General features: G+C 30.3%; 1 protein-coding gene across 1 annotated transcript in view; it reads right to left on the minus strand.

Moving 5' to 3' along the window:
* The window catches only part of LOC123669632 (protein spire), a 181,138-nt gene that overhangs the window by 35,371 nt on the left and 122,626 nt on the right, over nucleotides 1–23,141 (minus strand). Inside the window, exons 5-8 of the mRNA XM_045603230.1 lie at nucleotides 22,308–22,514; nucleotides 16,528–16,700; nucleotides 16,163–16,226; nucleotides 15,850–15,964 (exon numbers count right to left, since the gene is read on the minus strand). Coding sequence (XP_045459186.1) covers nucleotides 15,850–15,964; nucleotides 16,163–16,226; nucleotides 16,528–16,700; nucleotides 22,308–22,514 — 559 coding nt within the window. The remainder of the gene's footprint in view (nucleotides 1–15,849; nucleotides 15,965–16,162; nucleotides 16,227–16,527; nucleotides 16,701–22,307; nucleotides 22,515–23,141) is intronic.

Genomic DNA, 23,141 nt, shown 5'->3' on the forward strand with positions numbered 1-23,141 from the left:
ATATATATATATATATATATATATATATATATATATATATATATATATATATATGTATATGTATGTACATATATATATATGTATATATATATATATATATATATATATATATATGGTCGGGAATAACTTCATCGTTTATGAATCGATTTTGATAATTCTTTTTTGTTGGAAAGGAGATATCCCAAGTGCAGTGCCATAGTAAGGAAGCCAGGATCTGATGATGGGATCCCAGAGAAATCAAGGGAGAGAATCAAACCCTCGAAAATCCGCATAACTTTTTAGTGGGTGTGACGATTTTGATAATTTTTTATTAAATCGAAAGCCGATGCTGATCATGTGGTCACATTTAAATTTCATTGAGATCTATATATAATAATATTATATATATCCTTTTTTGAAGTCAGTTAAATCATAGATTACCTACTTACTGACTGTAGCGTAATTTAAATGAAATTGACATTCTTCATACAAATTCTTGTAACGGGGCGATACGCCCACGGTGAGAGCTTAAACTGAAGATTAACAGTTAAAGCTCAGTTACAGAGTTTGAAACAACAATTTCATAAACAAGAAAATCTTTAAATTCACTTTCTGAATTTTCGATAAGTAGGATATAAAAATAAATAGAGTTCTATAGTTTTAAAAATAAATTGGAAAGATACGATAATATATTTTAAAAAGCATAATATATGATACTCTGTGCACTGTTAACAATTTTGCTTTTTGTAACACGATATAAACTAGAATATGTCAAAACTTATTTCAGTCATTATTACAATCATTTAAAAGGTTAACAACTTACGAAAAATAATATTATATGACAAGCAATCTTTTAATCAGACTTATTCTAGTGTGAAAGGCATGTTATTAATTATTATCTATAATACGTATTTTGATACCAATAAAACTATATATAAATAAAATGAAAAAAAAAATTAGAAAAATCATGTTATTTTTTGTTTCGGCTGCACTAAATCTTAAGATTAGTTTATTTGTCTGTAATCGAAACTACTAATAAACATAAACGTACATACATACATAAATGTTGAACTACATAAACACCGAATTATTAACTAAATATATAATTAGTATTGTCACCGAAAATTGCACCAAGTCAGAGTCATATTCCAGTACAAAGAAGATAATCTTTATTTTTAATTAAAATTTTGTATCAATAATATTTCCTTACGAAACCGAGAACTAGGGCTCTATATTTATATAAAAAACAAAGTAACATTAACTTAATTATATAACATACTAAATAAATCATAATTATATTATATAAATGATAAAAATTATAATTATTATATTATAATTCAAATTAAGTTAACGGCGTTAATTTACATTAAACAAACAAACAGTAATTATGAGAAAGTATACGTTATCTTACGTTATAGCAGAGAAGTAAAACTATTAAGATATAATATTTAAAATTATATTTAGGTCTGTTCGTTTAAGTTTTCGACAAAAATAATTGTAATTATGTTCAATTAAAAGACACGCGTTTATAAATCGACTTTGCAAAAAGAAGTGTTATTTGTAATGTATTTTTTTACCCATATCAGTCAGTACCAACCTTACGATTTTTTCTTTTTCGATATTGTTTTTCATTTTTTTTTAAACATTTACTGTTTTAGAACACACGAGAACTCATAATAAAACAACTTTTTCGGATTTTATCGTATTTTATTAAGTTAACCCGTGACCATAAGGTTGCTTGGGTACAACGGCACGGGTACGTGTCGGGTATAAACCGGGAAAGAGTTATTTCATTAAAATGAGTGAAATTCGCGTAAACATTAGAAAACAACACACGAGAACTATTTGATGTGGTAAATAGAAAAAGGTAATTATAATTGACTAGCCCGTTGGCGCAGTTTGTAGTGACCCTGCTTTCTGCTCCGAGGGTTGTGGGTTCGATTCCCACCCCGAGTCTGGGTGTAATATAAATATTTATTTATATATTTATATATGTATTATTTATAAGTATGTTTATTGAAAAAAAAATATGTAGCTATATACCAGTCGGCTGTTACCTATAACACAAGCATTAAGTTGCTTACTTTAGGAACAGACGACCGTGTGTGTATTGTGTAAATATAATAATAATAATAATAATATAATAATAATAAAATATATCCTTATATCCTTCTCCTGCATGGGGAAAGAGGCCTATGCCCAGTAGTAGAATATTACAGGCTGAAGCGAAATAATAAAATATATACAATATATATTAAAAAAATACTTGGCTATAAACAAAACAATACAACTATAACTCCAAGCATTTGCTTCTATAAACCCAACGCACATTGCTCGGTTTCTTGAATACAGAGCTTAATATTCGTCCGGATTTTCTCGGATTTGTGGTTTTAGTGAATTTGGAAGGCTTCCGTTAATCTGAGAGGGATTTAAAAAGTATCCGGATAAAGTCAGATTTTGTGTCAGAAAAAAAATTAGGTATTAAAAATAAAAAGAAAGCAGAATTTATTAAAATTGCTTCGTACGAAAGTTTTAAGAGTAACTCATTTTCACAACGTGTGGCCAGAGCTTTAGAATTTTTAACCCAGCATTTCTAATTTAAGCAATGTTAGCCCTACTTGAATATTTACATATCTTAGCGATTAAAATAATTTAAAGGGAACGGCTAACCTTGCCAGAACCATTAGTCCTAGATTTGTTATGTTGAAAATATTAGAACGCTTGAAATCACGATTTCATTCAAGGCATTCTTAATTATTTTCTTACTTATGCTGTTTGTGGATTGAAATCTGAAATTTTTTGCAAATATAATTTTACGTTTCATATCCATACTAATATTGTGAATATTATTAATCACGGAACGAACAGCTCACTTGTCTGCCGATGTGTCAAACGTTAAAATTAAAACATCTAAATTTCTAACTTAAATGATCATTTAAGTAAATATGAAATAGATGCAGCTTAAAAGTAAAGTAAATCTCAAAGCTTTTTTAACAAAAAGTAAAAAGGGTATAATGATCTTAAAATATAAATAATTTTAAATTTTATACTCAAACTATTTTTTAGATATTTTTTTCTTTTTTCAGACTAGTCATTTTGGTTTTGTAGAAATAGGTATATTAAGAGTATATAAATAGCTTGTAAATCTAGGGTTAATAATTTCCCAAAATAAGCAGGCGAATCCACGGACAGGAACTAACTTAACATTAAAACAATAGTTTCTAAAACAACTATTTAAATGATATGCATGTAAAATGATTACTTTCTACATCATGCATAATTCACGTAATGTGATACTAAGTTAATTTCGTTAACGAAATCATAATGGAAATTTTATCGCAATAGAAGCATTCACGATTATGTAAATTTACGAATTGATACTACTAACCACTGCGCGGATTTCACGAAAACTCTTAACTTACCAAATATTTTAATTTTTTTATTTTTTCGAGCGTCACGTTTAAAGCCTAATTTCATCAATATCAAACTCTTCATTCTTCAAGACCTGTAACTTTTAGTATGACAATTTTATGACTTACTAATTTCTTTCTTCAATTTAAAATAGCTTCAAATCAAAGGCGAAATTTCTTTACTAGAGTACGAGTTGGCAGGCGTTTACAATTTCCGCCATTATTTACAATAAATAAAAATATATAACCTAAAACCCTGGCAGACATCCAATTCAGACATCCTTGACCCGAGATGCTTTTGTCTAAAGATGGTTAGATAAAGACCGGAGCTTTGAAATGTGACCATGAAAAATGAAAGTTGAAACACTTTTCATTACCCAAGGTAACTGATTATTTTGTTAAAATTATATTCTTCTCAATACTTTTAAATTATTGATCGTATACAGTACTTAAATATTGATTTTGTTCTGAATTAAATATACAGTATATAATAGGATTAAACTGCTTGTCATTGTAACAGAAAACTCAAGTGATATATGCTTAGCATAATAAAGGAGAAGGGTTTTATTTATTCTTGGGTTATTATAAAATTCTTGTTGCATTAAAACTGTAAGAAACTTTTAATAGAGAGTCAAGGAAAAGTGTGTGTGTACTTGTGTATATGTACACGGTTAAGAAGTTATACTTCATTGGCTAGCTAACTTCACGTTGCTAAGTTCTTCTTCGTTGCCTAGCTAAATTCAAGGTGTCTATTTTTTTCGTGACGGTGTATGCGCGCGCATTATAAACATTTACTCTCATAACTTTTCCCTAATGCGTCAAAAGACGCATAACTTCAAAAACGTCAAATCTCACGAATTATTTCAGCATATAAAAGTAAAATTCAACCTGAAAAAGATACTTGTACTCGTCAAACAAACATGCACATAATAGATATATCAACAAAACACACAGACAGATTTTGCGAAATTTTTTGAAGGTATTAGAGTCGTTATTATCAAAGACGATCTATCAGATTGGTCGTGACCATTATAACATTTCAAAGAGTCCTTACGAAACATGCAGACACAAATTATAATTTCAGACAAGACCAACGCAATGGTCACGTTTCTCTGGTCAAATAAATACATACGTAGGTTAATATTGTTCGTAAATGAACGGTACATGAATCTAGAAAGGAGTTGTATGTTGTAGGATTGATTATATTGTTGGGTCATGCATATAGCGGCAAAAGGTAAGACTTGCTCGAGAGGAAAATATGAATATAGAATACAATACAAATATTTTTTATTACTACACCTAAAAAGGTTATGTGAGACAGATAAAAAAAAACAAAAAATAAGCGTCAGCTCCGAGATGCTACTTGATTTTACTGCATAAGAACGTTTAAAAATATAATGTTCTATTAATGGAATGATGAATCAAAGTGTAATTAATTAAAATAACAGAAATCTAAAATCAAAACATAAATTAAATAAATATTTCATTTTATTAGTGCTTTCTATTTGTATCGTTATATGCAAATATATTATTATACCTACTTATATCTGACATAAACAGCTAATAAGCGCTGTAAAACGTCACTATAAGCATCGGCGTCATTGAGCTTTAGGGGTCAGTTGCTACATAATTTAACTCGCTTATATTTTTTGTATAAAAAATAAGGTCTATATTTCTTTATAAATAAAAAACAAATATTTATTAAAATATTTTTTCGTAACCATTTCTAAATTTAAAATTTATTGATATATAACTAATATATTTATTCTACCTTGAGTTTTAAAGAAAGTATATGGCAACATTTCAACATATTTAATTTCAAAAGATTTTTAATTTTTAATATTTAATTAATTCCATCGTTATGTTAACAGATTTTTAAAATAATAAAGACAATATCAAATGATAAAAATATTTATTTTCCGTGTTTGCAAGATTGTAGGAATTTAAAAACATTGATACAATTTATCCTAGCCAAAACTACTTGTATATAATTAACAGAGTTTTTGTAAGGTAAACAAAAAGTGTATTGCGATGCTTAATCTTGAAATTTCAGTTGAAATATTTATGAGATTGTTATATAATAATAACATGAATAAATAATAATTAAAATTACTGAGTTTTTGATTTTTTCACATTTCACATTAGCTGTGTGGCCACGGCAGTAAAGAATATAGCCACCCCCTCTCTTCCCGTGGGTATCGTAAGAAGCGACTAAGGGATGACAAAGTTCCACTACCACATTGGAAATTAAAAAACCGACCGATGGCGGGATAACCATCCAACTGCTGGCTTCGAAATACAAAGGCCGATGACGGGCAGCAGCGTCTTCGGTGCGAAAAAGCCAGCCCTGCGGTCACCAACCCACCTAACCAGCGTAGTGACTATGGGCAACACACATTAGTTCACGCCATTTTTGGCGCGAACTCGTGGAGGCCTATGTCCAGCAGTGGACTGCGATGGGCTGAAGTGATGATAATGATTTTTTCATTTCCTCCTGTGATTTTCATCATATTACAATTAAATATATGTAGAAGTGAACACTTTAAAATAGTCAAATCAGGTCTAATTTTTAAAAATATTATGTATGTACATATAAAAAAAACAACGCCTAAAAGCATCATCCTCTTACAGCTGGTTAACTGATATCTTATTTATCTCCGTAATCAGTCCTTATCTCTATAAGTACAGAACCGTTAAAAATACAAGTTTGTAACAAAAAACACATTTTCTATTTCTTAGTATACGCATATTTTAGATTACGAATCATTTCAGTGACTAAAATAACGCAAAACAATTTGACTAAAAACGACATTCCGTAAAAATATAAATTGGTTTTATATTTAAAGAATGATAAAAGTATACAAAGAACATTTAGAAAAAAAGCTACACGTACTTGAGGTTATTACAACTTAAATTATACACACTTAATCGAAACTTAAGGGTTATTAAACAAGATACCGGTGCGGTCAGAAATTACCGCAAACCAAATGCTCATTATTGGGAACAAAGAAGCGCCAGCAGAAGTAAGCGCCACAGACAGTAATTTTAGATTTCTAGTATAAGCCATTCCTTACTTACATGAACCGAAAAGAATTTCAAAAATAAATTGTTGAAAGGGTGTTTATCATTACATAGTATAAAACAAAGTCGCTTCCCGCTATCTGTATGCTACGCAATCTTTCTTTCTATCTTTAAAACTACGCAACGTATTTTGATGCGCTTTTCTTTAGTAAATTAGAGTGATTGCGGAGGAAGGTTTATAGGTATAATACATGGATAGTAGAAAAACACTTATAGTTTTTGCAACCATGCGAAGCCGGGGCGGGACGCTAGTTTATAAATATTTACAAGAGTACGTTGTTACGTAATAGTTATGGAGTTATTTTCGGATATTCGGTGTATTTCAGAACGAATAATATCTTTAAAAATGAACATTTCTGATTTCGGCATATAAAACCAGACATGCGCAATTTCACCCTCATTTACGTTTTCATGCTGTCGACTTGGCCAACATTTGCGGTTAAAAATTTCGATGCAATGAGTTGTAACTTTCAGGTTTATATAATATTTGGAAAAACAAGTCATTCGACAAAAGATAATAGTAACAACTAATTTTAGGCGAATGAAACCAGGTGAGATGTAAACCTTTGATTTAAAATCATAACAAGAAGATTAAGAACACATTTGATTCTAATTAATTTTATTATAATATTTGCACAATTACGTGTAATTAATTGTAGATTCACATAATCATAAAACAACATTATTCAAAATTATAATTTAAGTCCACGATACTTCCTTCATTCTACATTTTATACTTTAAAAAAAATCAACGACTTCGTACGTAGGTGTCAGTGAGTATTGTGATTTATTAATATGTAGAGATTTGATTTGTGCTTTTGATAACACGAAAGGACGATAAGCAACTGCGCTATCTTTAATATTGTTCTGATAAAGTTGCAGATATAATGATTTGTATCAATAAAACAGCAGAACAAGGGGAGAGGATTTTCATTAATATATTACGGTTGCTCATCTACGTTAAATAATAAAAACCTACTAAAAACCTTACCAAGAGATAATAATTCTAGTCCTACTTATTTTCCGTCTTGTCTATCAGTCAGTCAATGTTTAATTTTATTACAATGATCACAAAGCTGTCAAAGAAACCGTTCAAATGTACGTCTTAAGCTAAGCCTTTACCTTACACATTAGACTTTCTTGCTTCCTCATAAAATCGATAGAAATATAGTTTACTATTTTACTATTACATTATTTTATTATTTCTTCTTTTTTGCGTTTTATTACTAACCCTTTTGTGTAACATTCTTCAGTACCAGCCATTAGATAATTACTTGAGAAGTTTTCTTTCGTAACAGCTTTTAATGTCGTAGTAAAATAAATTAATTAATATATTTAATAAATTTTTAGAGAAAAATAAAAATTAGGCTGATTATAATTCAAAGAATTTTCACAGAACAAACCTGTTTTATGTTGTTTTTTTTTTTTTAATCTTTATTAGGTCTTTAGTCAGTCAGTAGGCAGTGGTCACACAGCAATCGTGTTACAAGAATATAAGAACAACTTCTAAACAGATTTAGTGCTAAAATAAAATTAATTATTTAAAGCAGACATCATAAAAAATTGTGTACACAAAATATACACGCACATAATATATAAACTTTTTAAATCGAAGCGGCTAATAAATGGCAAATGCGAAGTGCAAAAATATCACGTACATACCTAAAGGTCACACGTCGTGAAAGGTATAAATCTAAGATCCGCATTGCTACAGACAGCCCTTACGTGCAATGGGTCAAATGAGTAACCGACTTGAACCGTGCTACTTTCCTTCATCGGATCGAATTTAAAACGTGATACAGAACTCTGTAACACGTTTATAGCGACAACGTTACTATAAAAAAAAATCAACCAGTTAAACTACACTAGTAATTTTTTTTTAAATAAAAAACTCAATTCTATTAAACTTTGTAATAGTATGCCCACTGACAATAAGTATACGGGTAAATAATTATATAACCGAAAATAGCCGTGTAACATAAAAAAACATATGATAAAATTTAATATATAATTATCGAAATGGACCTCCAAGCAGTTGCTGAAGCAATCTTTATATAAAATTAAAATTTGCACATTTCATATTTCACAACATTTAAAAACATTTTTGAAATATACCTATTAGTTAAACTTTAATTAATGAATCAATATTGTATTCATTGTAGCATAAACATTACTGTTACTATTTCTCTTATTTATAAAAAGGTTATTGACAACCGTGATAATAATTTTAATCAACAGTAGCTGATCAATATTAAGATTACCTTGTGATTTATATTATTTAATACCGAGTTCTGATCTAGATTTTCGGACCTATTTCTTAGAATGTTCGCTATGTACTGCAACAGATTTCACGCGATTCTTTCCATCTTAGGACAAAGAATGTACACAAAAGCATCCAAGTGGGTCAAAACGGTGCACTCCTTTAAGGCCCCATGAAGAAAAAAGGTCTTAGGTCTTAAAGTAGAGCTTTTGATTAGACCATATTAATATATAAACTATGTTATGACATAAGTGATTGTGAACCACTTTTGAATACGAAACTATGTTCACTTCGAACTCATAGAAAAATATCATTTTTTATATAAAACTTTATCGTGATAAAACTAGTTGTACGTACTATGTATCAAACTAATGAGTAAACGATTTATATTCTACTCGACCTACATATAAACGAAATAAAATGCTGATAAGTGTACATGAAAAAATACCACACGTAAAAAGTTTTCAATAGCGAAATGTCGAAATTTTTTAAGTAGAATACAATTGAATTGTTAGACATGTTTCTGTATCACGTACTCTTAAGATAAAGTCGACAAAAATCGAGTTCTCAATCCTAGATTCATTGAAAACATCTTGCGTAAGAAACTTCTTACGTGATCTGCAATTGTATTGTTACTTTTATCTCGATCAAAGATAAAAAACCAATATTATCAATAACAATCTTCAACACACATAGTTCAAATTAAACATACTATTTTTCTCGTATTGATCAACAGAAGTTAGTAAATTAGTAATCAAAATATAAGCAAAATAATTTATACCGACTTGTAAAAATTGAATTAAATTAAAAAATATATATTGTATATCATATACGTGCAGATTAATTGGATCTCTCTTCTTGAAATAAGTCCGTAATTATCTAACATAATTAATTCCTATTATTTTTAGGTATAATAAATGATATATGTATATACTTACGACTTATGTCCATAGCAAGAGTATTGGCCACGCAAACACCCATCATGAATTATCAAGTCTTAGAGAACCGATACAAATCGTACCGACTCGTCAGTCGTCACTATCAACTAAAGTTCCGATCAAATCTAAATTATACCACTTAATTATCTGACACGATTCTCTCACGGAACACACAGTCCTACTTCGATTACTACTTAATCGCATTTACACAGCAACCCTCTATTGAAGCCATAAACACTTCACTTAATTAAATAACGTTATTTATTATACTATTTGTATTTATAAATCAATCTATTATTTTTATATTGTTTGTAATGTATTTATCTATTTTATACTCAATATACAAATATATTTTTTTGTAAGGCGGTAGTAAACGAGCGCGCTGTTGCGGTATCGGACACCGACTGCGGCAAGAAAGATTGATACACGGTTGCTTAACGGCAAGCGCTTCTTAATATTTAAAATCATATTTTTTTTTTTTTCCATTAACAAAACAAAAGAAGAAAAAAAAACATTTTAAAAAAACTTGTTTTTTTTTTTAGTATTAAAAAGTCAAACAAAATAGTTTCAAACACATTTATTCGATATTCAAATATGGCTATATTTAAACATCATTAAAACAACAATTTTCTTCTTTCGTTTTTTTATATTGTTTGAAAAAAGAACGAAAAAAGGAGTGGAATAGAAATCGAACGATGCTAACGAATGAAACTGATAGACCTGTTTTATGTAATCTGTGTTTTGTTCATTTTACTCCGGCTTTCCGCTCCATTGTCGGTATTAGTTTTTATTCTCATTTTACAATCCGAAGTGCCACCCAACAAAGAAAAACTAATTACTAAAATGATACCGAAAATCTAGTGTTTCTCAGACCGAAAAACGCTTGCATTGCGAAACACTAGAATGGCTTGTTAAATGAATATTTAATTTCTGTTAAAATAATTATAGATATTAAAACTTCAGATAATTGTAAACTTAAAAAAATTCTTTAGGTATATAAAAGAGGAAAAACGTTGTACGTGTCATCTTAACAAAAGGAATTAATACTTTTCCTTGACAATTTACAATAAAATACTAACACGGCTTAAACATTTAAATGAAGTTAAATACAATAAAGAAATATAAACTGTAAAATGTATTTCAAGACCGCTACGCGATTGAAGGAATAAATATGTCTCTAAAATCAAAAATAATAAAATTATTTTAAAAAATATCAATGAAACGTTTCTAAGTCAACATTACAATACACGGAAGATGCTAAAATAAGTGCTAAAATTTATTTGAAAGAAAGACCAGACTTTATTATAACAATGATTAATGGAACTTAATTCACTTTTTAAAATGGAACGTACTTTAAAAATGGATCGTATTGTTACGTAAACACAACTGTTAAAATCTTTAGTCACACTTCAGGCTACTGGAATATCGAGACTCTGGAGCCGAGAGGTCTTCCTAGACAGATCGATATGACTTGATCGTGACCTAGAAAATTTAAGAGCCACAGCGATTCAATTATGTAATCGTCTCAAAAAAAATGTCTACGATGTGTTAAATGACAATCCATAATTCTATTATTATTAAAAAATCTTAAGATTTCAATCCCCAATACACGTCTTAATAAATTACATGACAATTGAAAAACAGTTCAGTCGTTTGTTTGTCCGATTTCGAATTTTGGAACGTTGATTATTTTATATTTTTGACATAAATACTTCTCTAACCGTAGACATTAACTAATTTTATAAATAATTTAATATATCTTTATATTAGAATTTATTTTTAATGTACTTTTATAATTTATTAAATCATGCTCAACTTAGGAGTTACCGTTTCGGTTTAAAGACAATATGTATGTAGTACATAGATAAGGCCGCATGGAAAGTATGTTACAAAATATGACTAACATGACTTCCTATGTTTGTGTTCTTTAATTAAAAAAAAAACTTCATACAATGAGAGTAACTACTCTCAAACTCTGTGATCTAGTTTCGTAACGCATCAGCACACAATAGCGATAAATTTTACGGCGCGTACAATACGGCAATAAAATTTACAAAGACGTCTCTCTTCAAGATTACTTTAACTGTCATTGATAATTATATATCTCTAAAAATAGTACAAAATATACTTGGATGATAAAAGAATATAAATCTTCGTATACATTTGAAGTGCAGTAACTTCAAGCAAAATACGAAATACGATAATATTGTACGATTTAATTTTACTGCAACTATATCTAAATAAATAAATAAATAATAAATTATTTATTCGGACCAAACACTTTTACAATTAATTAACCCGTCAAACTGCGTGACAATTTAACTGCATTTACAGTTCTAAAATATTTTTTATCAATTGAAATTAACATTATAGTTGTTTTTTAATATAAATATAGTGAAAGCAAGGGAACCCGCAGTTAAATTATAACAAATATTTAATCAATTATTGTTGTATTTATAGTACTTACCTATTTCCTTTTTATCAAGATTGTTCTAATCATCCTTGCCAATGTAAGGTGACAGCATCATTTTGTTGTCTCCGAAATAATTGACAAGTCACAATGATATGATGAGATGTTAAACGACAAATCACAATGATAACAATATCACTGCAGTTAATCAGACATGGGCAAAATCAGATCAATAAAATCAAACTTTATAAACGTAAGTTTTAAAAGATCTCTTTGGATCGACAGAAGTTAAACTGTAATTGTTATAGACGCTCAAATGATGAAAATTATTTTGAAATTTTCATTGCGTTTTTTGTCTATTTTTAACATAAGTACATTATATATAGTATCCTAATAGTACATATATATATATATATATATATATATATATATATATATATATATATATATATATATATACATACACGTATTTTAATTTATATTTTAGTATGTATAATTATGTATTTTCATTACCGACATAATATTTAAGATAAATATACATCATAGTAAATATCGATGATAATTTATAATATATTTTTATATGTGTTTGCTCGCAAACGAAAAAAAACCGACTTCAATTACATCGACGAGTAATACAACGTAGATCGACGAAAAAATAGTGAATATAACTACGCGTTATCAGAGATTACTCAAAAAGTAGTTATCAGATCTCGATAAAATTTATATGTGACCACATGATAAACATCAGCTTTCGATTAAATTAAAAATTATCAAAATCGGTACACTCAGTAAAAAGCTATTGCGGATTTTCAAGAGTTTCCCTCGATATCTCTGGGATCCCATTATTAGATCCGGGTTCCCTTATCATGGTACCAAACTAGGGATATCCCCTTTCCAACAAAAAAATAATTATCAAAATCGGTACATCCAGTAGAAAATTATGCGGTATAATATAACGTAGATCGACGAAAAAAGCGTAAAGTAATAACGCATTATTAGATATAACTCGAAAAGTTATTGTTAGATCTCAAATAAATTTAAATGGGACCAAATGACACACACCGCCTTTCGATTAAAAGAAAATTTGTCGAAATCGCTCCACCCAGTCAAAAGTTCTGAAGTAACATACATTAAAAAAAAATACAGTCGAATTGAGAACCTCCTCCTTTTTTGGAAGTCGGTTAAAAATTAGTTCTGCACCGTATTTTCAGGTCCTACTTCTTGTTGTATAGTTCATCTCGCATTTAAAACGTGTATTTTAAACTGTATCTGTCTGTTTTATTTGCATATCGACATTCAAAATAGCTATTTATATTCGGCTCTCTCGCGAATAGGAACTGGACTGCAATAACGTGACTTTTATTTAAAAAATAAAATGGGGTTGCTGTATTGTATATTTTTTGCACGTTTTTTTTATTTTCAACGTAAAATAGACTTATTTATGTAAAAAATATAAAATATTCAACGTTCCGAAATTCGAATTAGACAAAAAAAAAAAAAACAAACAATGTTTTAACCCCAACTTCAATACTTCTAGTTGAAAGTTTTCGAAAACATTTTCTTTTTAATTTTATAGCTTTTAAAAGTATACCTAGGAGTCTAAGTTCCGTTAATATTAAAATTTTAAGTAAATAATTAGAATAGGCATATACTTGAAAGCTAGGCTGTACCTACAGTGTGCAATAATCGTTATTGTATTATTGTTAAATGCCATTCAATAGAATGGCATTTAACAATTAAGCAAAATATCACTCAACCGTTTGATAAAATTTTATTGTAATTTATTTAGTTTATGTTTATAGAAAACTGAATTACTAGGAAAACATGAAATATAATGGTACAACGATTTTCTTCTCTTATGAGACTTTAGGTGGTCGTAATTTCAGCAAGACAAAGACAACTGGCAACTTGTTCAGTATAAACAACCTAAACCGAAAAACCTTAGTGAAATAAAAATGCCGTATATTTAACTAAGACACTTGTGAAAACCTAGCATTGAAAATGTGTAATCACTCCTACGTTTTCTACGCCGTTTTTCTGCATTGAGTCTGCACAGTCATGGAATACTTTACTACTTACTACACATTAGACGTGCAACTTCATTGAAAGAAAGAGAGATTTTTTTTATTGTTCACAATAATAAAAAACAAAACAATACAAATACAAGTTTACAAACATATATTATATATAAAATATTCATTGGAAGCTTTCAAAAAGAGAATTAAGGAACACTGCTTACTTGTTTTTGAAACTTACTTGTTTTTGAAATTACTGTCGTCTATTCGTCCATCGTCATTAACCACTGTTATTTGCTTAATTATGTACCTATATTATTTAAATAACATATTTATAGTGTTATTAACTGTAAGCTTCTTTTCATGTGTAGATTATGATTGTTATTATTAAGGGAGTGGTGTCCAACAACAACAACAACAACAATAATAGAATCAGACGTAATTATTTCGAAACTCTGCTTGATACATCATACTTTTAGTTGGAATCATGATTGAATTTATTCATCTCACAGACAATAAAATTTAATTAATATTGACTACCAAAAGAGAGTCGACTAAGTCTCTTTTACGTTGCTGAAATAGAACACAAAAAAACTACAATATTGTAATAATATGTCAAACAAATATTCAACAATAAAATAAATAATTTTAAGCAAACTAATATTTACTTCAAATTATTAAATGCCTGTCAAAAATAAATAGCAAAACTGACGATTCACACATTCTGTATAATTTAATATATGTTTACATAATATACATATCCAGTGAAAATAAGCAAATAAATACAAAAGGAATGTAGCAGACACTTCAAAAATTTAACATCAAACATATAATTGAAATTTGTAAACGTTTCGGGAGCCGAGGGAATTAGGGATTGGGAATCTGGAACAAGGAATTTGCTTATATCAAGTAGGGCTGTAAATGTGGCTGTAAATAGTTTGATACTATAAATTATAATTTAAAGTACATAACTATCATACTACACGTTCTTAATGATTTACTCGTATACAACAACGCTAAGAATTATACGCAACAATACTAAGAATTATTCGAATAGTTTAAGTCTCAACTGTGGTAGAGTACAGCAGAAAATTTCCTGATCAAAATATGGAGCAGCCCGACTAGGGTGATATGACCATGACCTTACAAAAGATCACAGCTAAATAATACTGTTTTTAAGCAGTGTTATGTTCCTGTTGGTGAGTATGGTGACCAGAACGCCTGGGGGGAATAGGGGATAGGGTCGGCAACGAGCTTGCGATGCTCCTGGTGGTGAAGGCATCTATAAACTACGGTAATCGCTTACCGTCAGGTGAGTCGTAGCTTGTTTACCGACCTAGTTATATATAAAAAAAGTATCTTCGAATTTTCGACTACTAGGAAAAAGGTCCGAACATAATTTATAATAAAAAGCTCGTTCTGAATAATTCGCTAAACTCTGAATTACTAGCCTAAATAAATAAGAAGATGACAATAAGCATATTAACATGAATTTTATCCATAAACCTTAAGTTTACAAGTTCTTATTCAATTTCAATGTGATAAAAAACTACTAATTTCAAAGAAAAAGTTAATTTTAGTGCTTAGGCTCGATTCCAAAATTAATTTCAACGACATTTTTACAACCATTACAATGTTGGAGGTACTCGTATTTAGTTAGTATAAAACTAACAAAGATCAATAATTTCTTAAAAGTTTATTAGTATGAAAATGTATCTACATTTGTATCAAATCAAGATAGTAGTAGTATACTTACATAATCGTCTCGAGTAGGGCGTAGGCCTGAGCTGCCGGCCCACCTGGATGGAAGCTAGAAGTTGTTCCCGCGGCGTCACTTCTCGTCGCGGTGGTGGTAACTTTCTTTCTGAAGCCTATAGTCAACACATAAGAATTTGAAGATGTCACAAAATAGTTTAAATATATCACTTTTAAAAAAAGAACGCAGCAACTTCTATGTTATAAACCAATATACAATAAAGTATCTGGATTCGATATAATATTTTTAAATATATATTAGGGAACAATAATCTCTTATGTAAGTCTTGAGATGAATATAAATGAACACGTACCTTTTTCAGTGGAGGCCTACTTCTAATAAATTCGAGTATCATTGCATGCGCATCCTTCTTGACACTGTAAAAAACGTGTTAGATATAGTACACTGAAAAATAGTAATAAAAGAATATCGACTCTATGCAACCTACATATATATTAATTTCTATTTTAAAAACTTTAAATATATAATATCTTGTATCAATATTTATTGCAAATTTGTAAGGTTTATTTTACCCTATTAAAAATAAAAAAATTAAAAAAACTAAATATAAAAAAGAATTCCATGTAAAGAATACAGAAGTGTTACCGCCCCCATTGGATATTTATCAGATATTAACAACATTAAATTAATTTATGAATCACACTTCATTTAACTTACTTTTGAGGTATCGCGCCATCAACTTTCCTTAACGTGTACCGCCTCGACCTTATGTCGTCCATGAGTATTTCATACGGAGTCAATTCGTATTCTATAGGAGTTCTTGAGTAGTTAACTTTCTTCAGTTTCACTCCCATTCGCAATTCTCCAATTACTTGCATCCAGAATCGCGCCTGGAATAATTTAAAAGCAATAAATCATTTGCATTCTATTGCTAAGAATAAATAGGAAGGCACTGACAGTAATAAAAAAATAAAATAAATCGTCAAAAAAAACATAAATAATATAAATAAAAAATCTTATATTTGAAATTGTCTACAACTATTTAATTTACTATAATAAACAAAATTCTAAGAAGAAAAAAATATTTGCGACAAAACCGAATACACAAAGCAGAGTTTGAAAGTTGTCTTTCGTATTCAAGTACATACTTGTAAAGCTCTCCATATCCTTCGGTTTGACTAAATAAGAGGGAATAAAAGTAAAACATTTTAGAAAATTTAGTTTTAAAAATAAAACAAATATTTTTTTCATATACATTAAAGATGTAGTTAAAACAAGTACAGGAATTACTCTATTATGTTTTTTGCTTTCAAACATTACAATAAAAACCCAATTAGACATAATTTAATACACCAAATCATCATTTAGCCACTGTTTTTAATTATTATAAATTAATAATTTCTGAAACAGAGTAGAAAATAAGATCAGGTTAAGAAGCGTTAACGAGATACTTAAACACAAGTCCGAATAATTTTAACATAATTAATTAGACACATAAAATTGATTAATATTTAATAACATCCTAGTATTTCATATTATATTAGCATAACCAAGTTCATGAATATTTCGATCGAAATACAAGATATTTTTGAAAAGATATGTCGAAATTTTGGAACCGTCACAAGTTCATAACACGTTTGACAGACCTGTTGGCGTATTTAGCAGTGTTCCTGCTTTTTGCTTTAGGGTTACGGATTTGATTCCCGCTCCAAGCCTGAGTGTAATACACACTTATTATTATGCGTAGTGTTTATACGGACATTTATTAGAAAAAGCACTGAGTAAGTAAGTGATATATATCTTAGATATTATATGGTTGGCTTCCTTAGAAACAGACGATCGTAGCCAAATCACACATTTTAATAATATTTACATATTTTGTTACCAAATTATCTATCTATTGTGTGTAGTCAATCTTAATCTCGTTATGAATTGAGATGAAGCATAGATAGAAGCTTGTGGGCAGACTTGATGCCAGTACGTTTTATCTGACTTATCAGCAAATGCTTCCTAACATGTTCTAACAGTAACTTGCTACCAAAATCGTGAGCTAAGTGTTGAGTAACCATGATCAAATGTCGACCCCGCTTAATTTAAAATGGCAACTCGTAACTAGAGCGATGTTTAACTCCCAAGGTTTGTGAACCTCCTTTTATAACTATTAATCAAGTATTTATGACAAAGTACACTTAAAACTATTATTTAAATGCTTGTTATTTAATGAGCTTTCTTCAATGAATTATGTTATTCATTTTATGACTTTTTATTATATTTTAGAATTCAAATTATTGGAAATAATTTAAATTCATAAAATTTTAAAACCAAGATATTGTTAACATTATTTGATCCGACAATAAGTGGATATGAATTTCAATCCAAATATTGTGATTTTCATTACAAAAATATTTATCTATTTTGTTGTTTATACTACATAAATAAGGTTATTTAGGAGTTAAACAATATATTTATTTATAGATTAGCACTCGAACAATATAGATATCCGATATCCACAATTTTATTTATTACAAAACCAAATTACGTTTTTCTCACTAGCCCTTGTCAAAATTCTCGATCATGCGCTCTGTACTCTTTCTAGAGCGTTCTTTTAGAAATGACAAATTAATTTGAATTTAAAAATTGCTAGTGAAATAACTAATGTCAAATACGCCGTATACTACGGGTATCGTGCGGATATGCTTGTTTATTAAATATATATAAAAAATAATATTTTATAAATTAAATCATAAAAGTTAATATATGTGAAATACAAATAAATATAATATACATAAACAAATAATAAATGCCAGGTAGCCTACAGTTAGATTGGGTTAGATTGCCGGTGGAGGCTGGACGAGGATTGGGGATAACCAAAATGTTTGGTGCGAACATGAGGCCTATGTCCAGCAGTAGACTGCGACATGTTGATGGGAGAGAGAAAAATAAAGTATATTCACTTAAATTATTACTAAGATTAAAATAATTGTTATTTTGTCTGCAATTAATATAGTACCAGGTGGTGCAATAAAGCCTAATCTATTCGTATGACTGTTTTAGTACTTTTACTTACTAGGAACACATGACATATGTAGAGGCTCTTTTCATTCTTAACTACTTAATATATGCATGAGTGATGCCAGTCCCGTTTCTGTTCACTATTCACGGGTTAATGGTATATGGAAACGCAGATGGGATGTTAATATATGTTTATTAGTACTTGACATTTTGACATTAATTATATTTCATTAAATATTAATTAATGTGAATTATGTAAATAAGCATGTATAAAATCGATACTTAAACTAAGACTATATTTTAAAATAATTAATTTAATTACAACATGTATGACACACGTGTTTTTATACTAATTATAAGACTATTTATAATAAAATAAATTTGTATCAAAAGCGGTTGAATTCGATACTGTCATCGTCTATACGACTTATACGAGTCACCTGCACCAGGTGACCAGTTCACACGATGGTATATCAGTGTATGTAGTAGATAATTGACAGGGTTGATGCTCTTGCTATTCGACAATCTCTTAATATATTAGTGCCAAAAATTTTATACTCCATCTATAGCAAGTTTCATAAATTTTTGCTTTTAAAAAGCTTAATTGTAAGTACTTAAGAGTTTACTACCTAATAAGCTTTACAATTGTTCGCATTCCGCCTTATTGGGCATAGGCCTCTTTCTCCATGTAGGAGAAGGATTGGAGCTTAATCTACCACGCAGCTCCACTTCGGGTTGGCGGCTATGATACTTACTATGAGTAACGATCGCTATCAGGTATTTTTTAATAACGTCCGGGACACACATATCCATACCGAGCGGGAATCGAACCCGCAAAACGTCGGTGTTTTAGGCGACTACTCGCACCACTACATCAGAGCGGTTGTTAAAATGTTAAGTATTTAGGTTTTTTTTTCGCTATGTGTTATGTGTCTTTTGGGTTTAATTTTTATTTGCAAAACAAAGGATATGTTCTGAGAGATGACTTATCTATATGACTATCGCTAACTAATTATCCTCGTTGAATTTGTGTGCGTGTGTGTGCATTTATTTTTAAGTCTAAAGTATATTCCATATATCTGTAGTGTATTCGCCAAATTTTTTCGAATGATAACCCTAATATTAGGTATAAATAATGTAATTAATTCAACGCAAATTCCTAGGGAGCACGCCGCTATTAATATTTACGCCGGCGTCGTGCACGCCGGTGCGAGCACATTGCGAAATACTCGCATACCATCCGTCCTGGATTATATAACATTTGGGGTGTTTGACTTATTTTAAGTAACTTAGCAAAAAGTGTATATTCTACTAATATTTTTTGGAAAACTTGACTTTTTTATAGTACTATGGTGGTAAAAAAGCTTAAATACAGTCCGCCTGATAATAACGAAAAACACCGCAGACTAAGACGCCTGTTAAACCGGGAGAGTGGCAAGCGCGTTGTCGACGCTACCCTCCTCAAGAGCTACCTAACTCACCACAGGAATACAGTGAACTTATTTGACGGCAATCTTCTATAGGTTGTACTCACCCAGTCGGGCTGCTCCGAAATTTCTATCAAGATACATCTGCTGTGATCTACCTTAATATATTGATAATTTAGAGAAATTCTATTTTAAGTGAAAACTTTTTAACAACGATTTTGTATAAATAAATTTCATCAGAGTACACAGAATAAGATAGTTGTTTACCGCCATGGGTAGATTGGTAGAGATCTCTGATATGTAGAGACTTTCGCCCTTGCCATCATCCTTTGTAAAAATGATATATATATACTAGCTGACTCGGCAAACGTTGTCTTGCCGCTAAACGCTATTTCAAAATAGGGGTTAGTAGTAGAAGGGTGAAAATTTAGGGTTGTGTGTATTTTTCAATGCCAAATCATAATAAAATAAAGAATAAATAATTTATCTAAAAATTAAAAAAAAAATAGGGGTGGACTGCCATTTAACATTTAGAGGGATGAAAAATAAATGTTGTTCGATTCTCAAACCTACCTAACATGCACACAAAATTTCATGGGAATCGGTCAAGCCGTTTCGAGGAGTTTAATTACAAACACCGCGACACGAGAATTTTATATATTAGATAGTCAAGAAGATATTTTAAAGGAACAAACTGACTGACGTAAGTGATAATAAAAACAATAACAACTGTAAAAGCTCTTAACAAATTAATTAACTATTTACTTTGTCAACATACCACAAACTTCCGTGAACAATACACGAAAGAGCTATATATCTACAATTACCCACCCACTAATATGGAAATAAAGCTATGTCTTCACAATTAATCTTACTGCTTGTACAAGCAGGTACCTAAATCTCAATGAATCGAAATGCCAGTATACGAAAATTAATCGCTAAGTATTCAATTACTAGAAACAATATTAGCCACCCACTTTATATGCAAAACAGAAACATGGCTGGCTAATAATGTCTACAGTTTGATTGGTGCTAATTATGTGTTGCGTCTAGTGCTCATATTGTTTACAAACCCTGAAACTATTTATAATTACCTAAATACCTGGACTAAAGAAACGTATACACATAATAACTAAGTCAATTTTGTTTAATTCTTTATAAGTAAAATTCATACTTTAAAACTAATCTTGGATCGTCAACAAAACATAATTTATATGAAAGCAATAGTTAGAGCATAATTTGTAGGCTGCTCCGAAAAATTTCTCCTAAATACAACTAGTCATAGGGGCTAGTTGTATTTAGGAGAAATTTTTCTCCATTCGTCTACTTCATCCTCAATACATTGATGTACCCTTACATTATATATTCCTTAATATTTAGATATTAAAAATTACATTATATAGCACGTAAATAATGAGCAGACATAGTTTTTAAACATCATACATAGTTGATAGTTTTGAGGATTCCGTTAACTTCATCTCAACCTATATCGTCAAACCATTCAAACCATTTCAAAAAACCATTCAAAAAATCATTGGAAAACCATTTCAAAGTCATACATTTCCTAAAATAGACGTCAATAAAAGGCTGCTTGTATAAGAGTGAAGAATAAGATATTGGTAATATATGGACAATCTGCCAAATCATACTTTGAATTGGTCGTAACTCGTAACACATTATGATGGCAGGAAACATCCTGCTTAAAATCGTGAACAACCAGACTCGGGAAGTACCTCGACCCTAGATAAGATAAACAGCTAAATAATACTGCTTTTAAGCTGTTTTGTGTTCCTGTGGTAAGGTGGTTGGAGCTCTTGAAGAGGATCAACGCGCTTGCGATGCTTTTAGTTGTGGTGGGCTGTACGTTTGTTAACTGCGCTTATCTTGATATTATTAAAACGCGATGTGGTCTAGTCTTGAGAATTACTATCTTATGATAGTAACGTACTCAAAATGAAACAAATTTTAAGATTTTCAAAAAATGCACGGAAAAATAAGAGTCTAGATATTGTGACACTTAATAAAAAAAATGCAATATAGTACGTCACATAAACTCACCCAATCAGAGAAGTGCAGAGTATCAAGGTGCGTGGCGGAGTCCTCAGCGGCGCCGAGGTCGCGCGCACCCCCGACGCGCACCCGCGCGAGGAAGGACGCCAGCTCCAGCGCCTCGGCGACCAGCGCCCGGCACACGGCGCGGTAGTGGGCCGCGGCCGTCTCGCGCGCGATGCGCCCACTGCCGCCGCCGCAGTGCCATACGCATCGCTGGGGATTTTATAAGTATACAAATTATGTTACAAATTTTGGGCACAAAAAAACAAATAATAAATACCGCCCATTAATGAACCCAGTTGATCAGTTGGACTATAGCCCACTTTAGCTGTAGCGGGTCCTGCATGTTTTTAGTCAGTAGGAGTCTGTATCTACGAGTGTATGACCTATACGAACATTTTTTTATGAGCAGGGATCGAACCTCCCAACTGCTAACGAAACAACCACTTATTGTGATTACTGCACCACCACATTATATTTATTTTAATAACTTACTCTACGACTCCTATTAGTGTCAGTTTACTCGCATTCTCATTTATTACTGTTATATTACAATGTTTTGCGTGGCTTGGCGGCGTGATGTTTTAGCTTAAGTAACTTTGGGCCTTTCAGTAGTGAAAAAACTCATTTAATCAAATTTACTCGTTTTTGAACTTATTAACTATAAGCAATTAATTAAATTTATATTAGAAACTAGCGACCCGCCCCGGCTTCGCACGGTTGCAAAAACTACCAGCATTCATCTTTTTTTTTAATATATAGACTAGCGCTTGTCTGCGATCTCACCTGATGGCAAGTAAAGATGCAGCCTAAGGTGGTGCGCGCTTGCCTAAAAGATGC

This window comes from Melitaea cinxia, chromosome 3, assembly GCF_905220565.1.
Source record: "Melitaea cinxia chromosome 3, ilMelCinx1.1, whole genome shotgun sequence".
Classification (NCBI taxonomy): Eukaryota; Metazoa; Arthropoda; class Insecta; order Lepidoptera; family Nymphalidae; genus Melitaea; species Melitaea cinxia.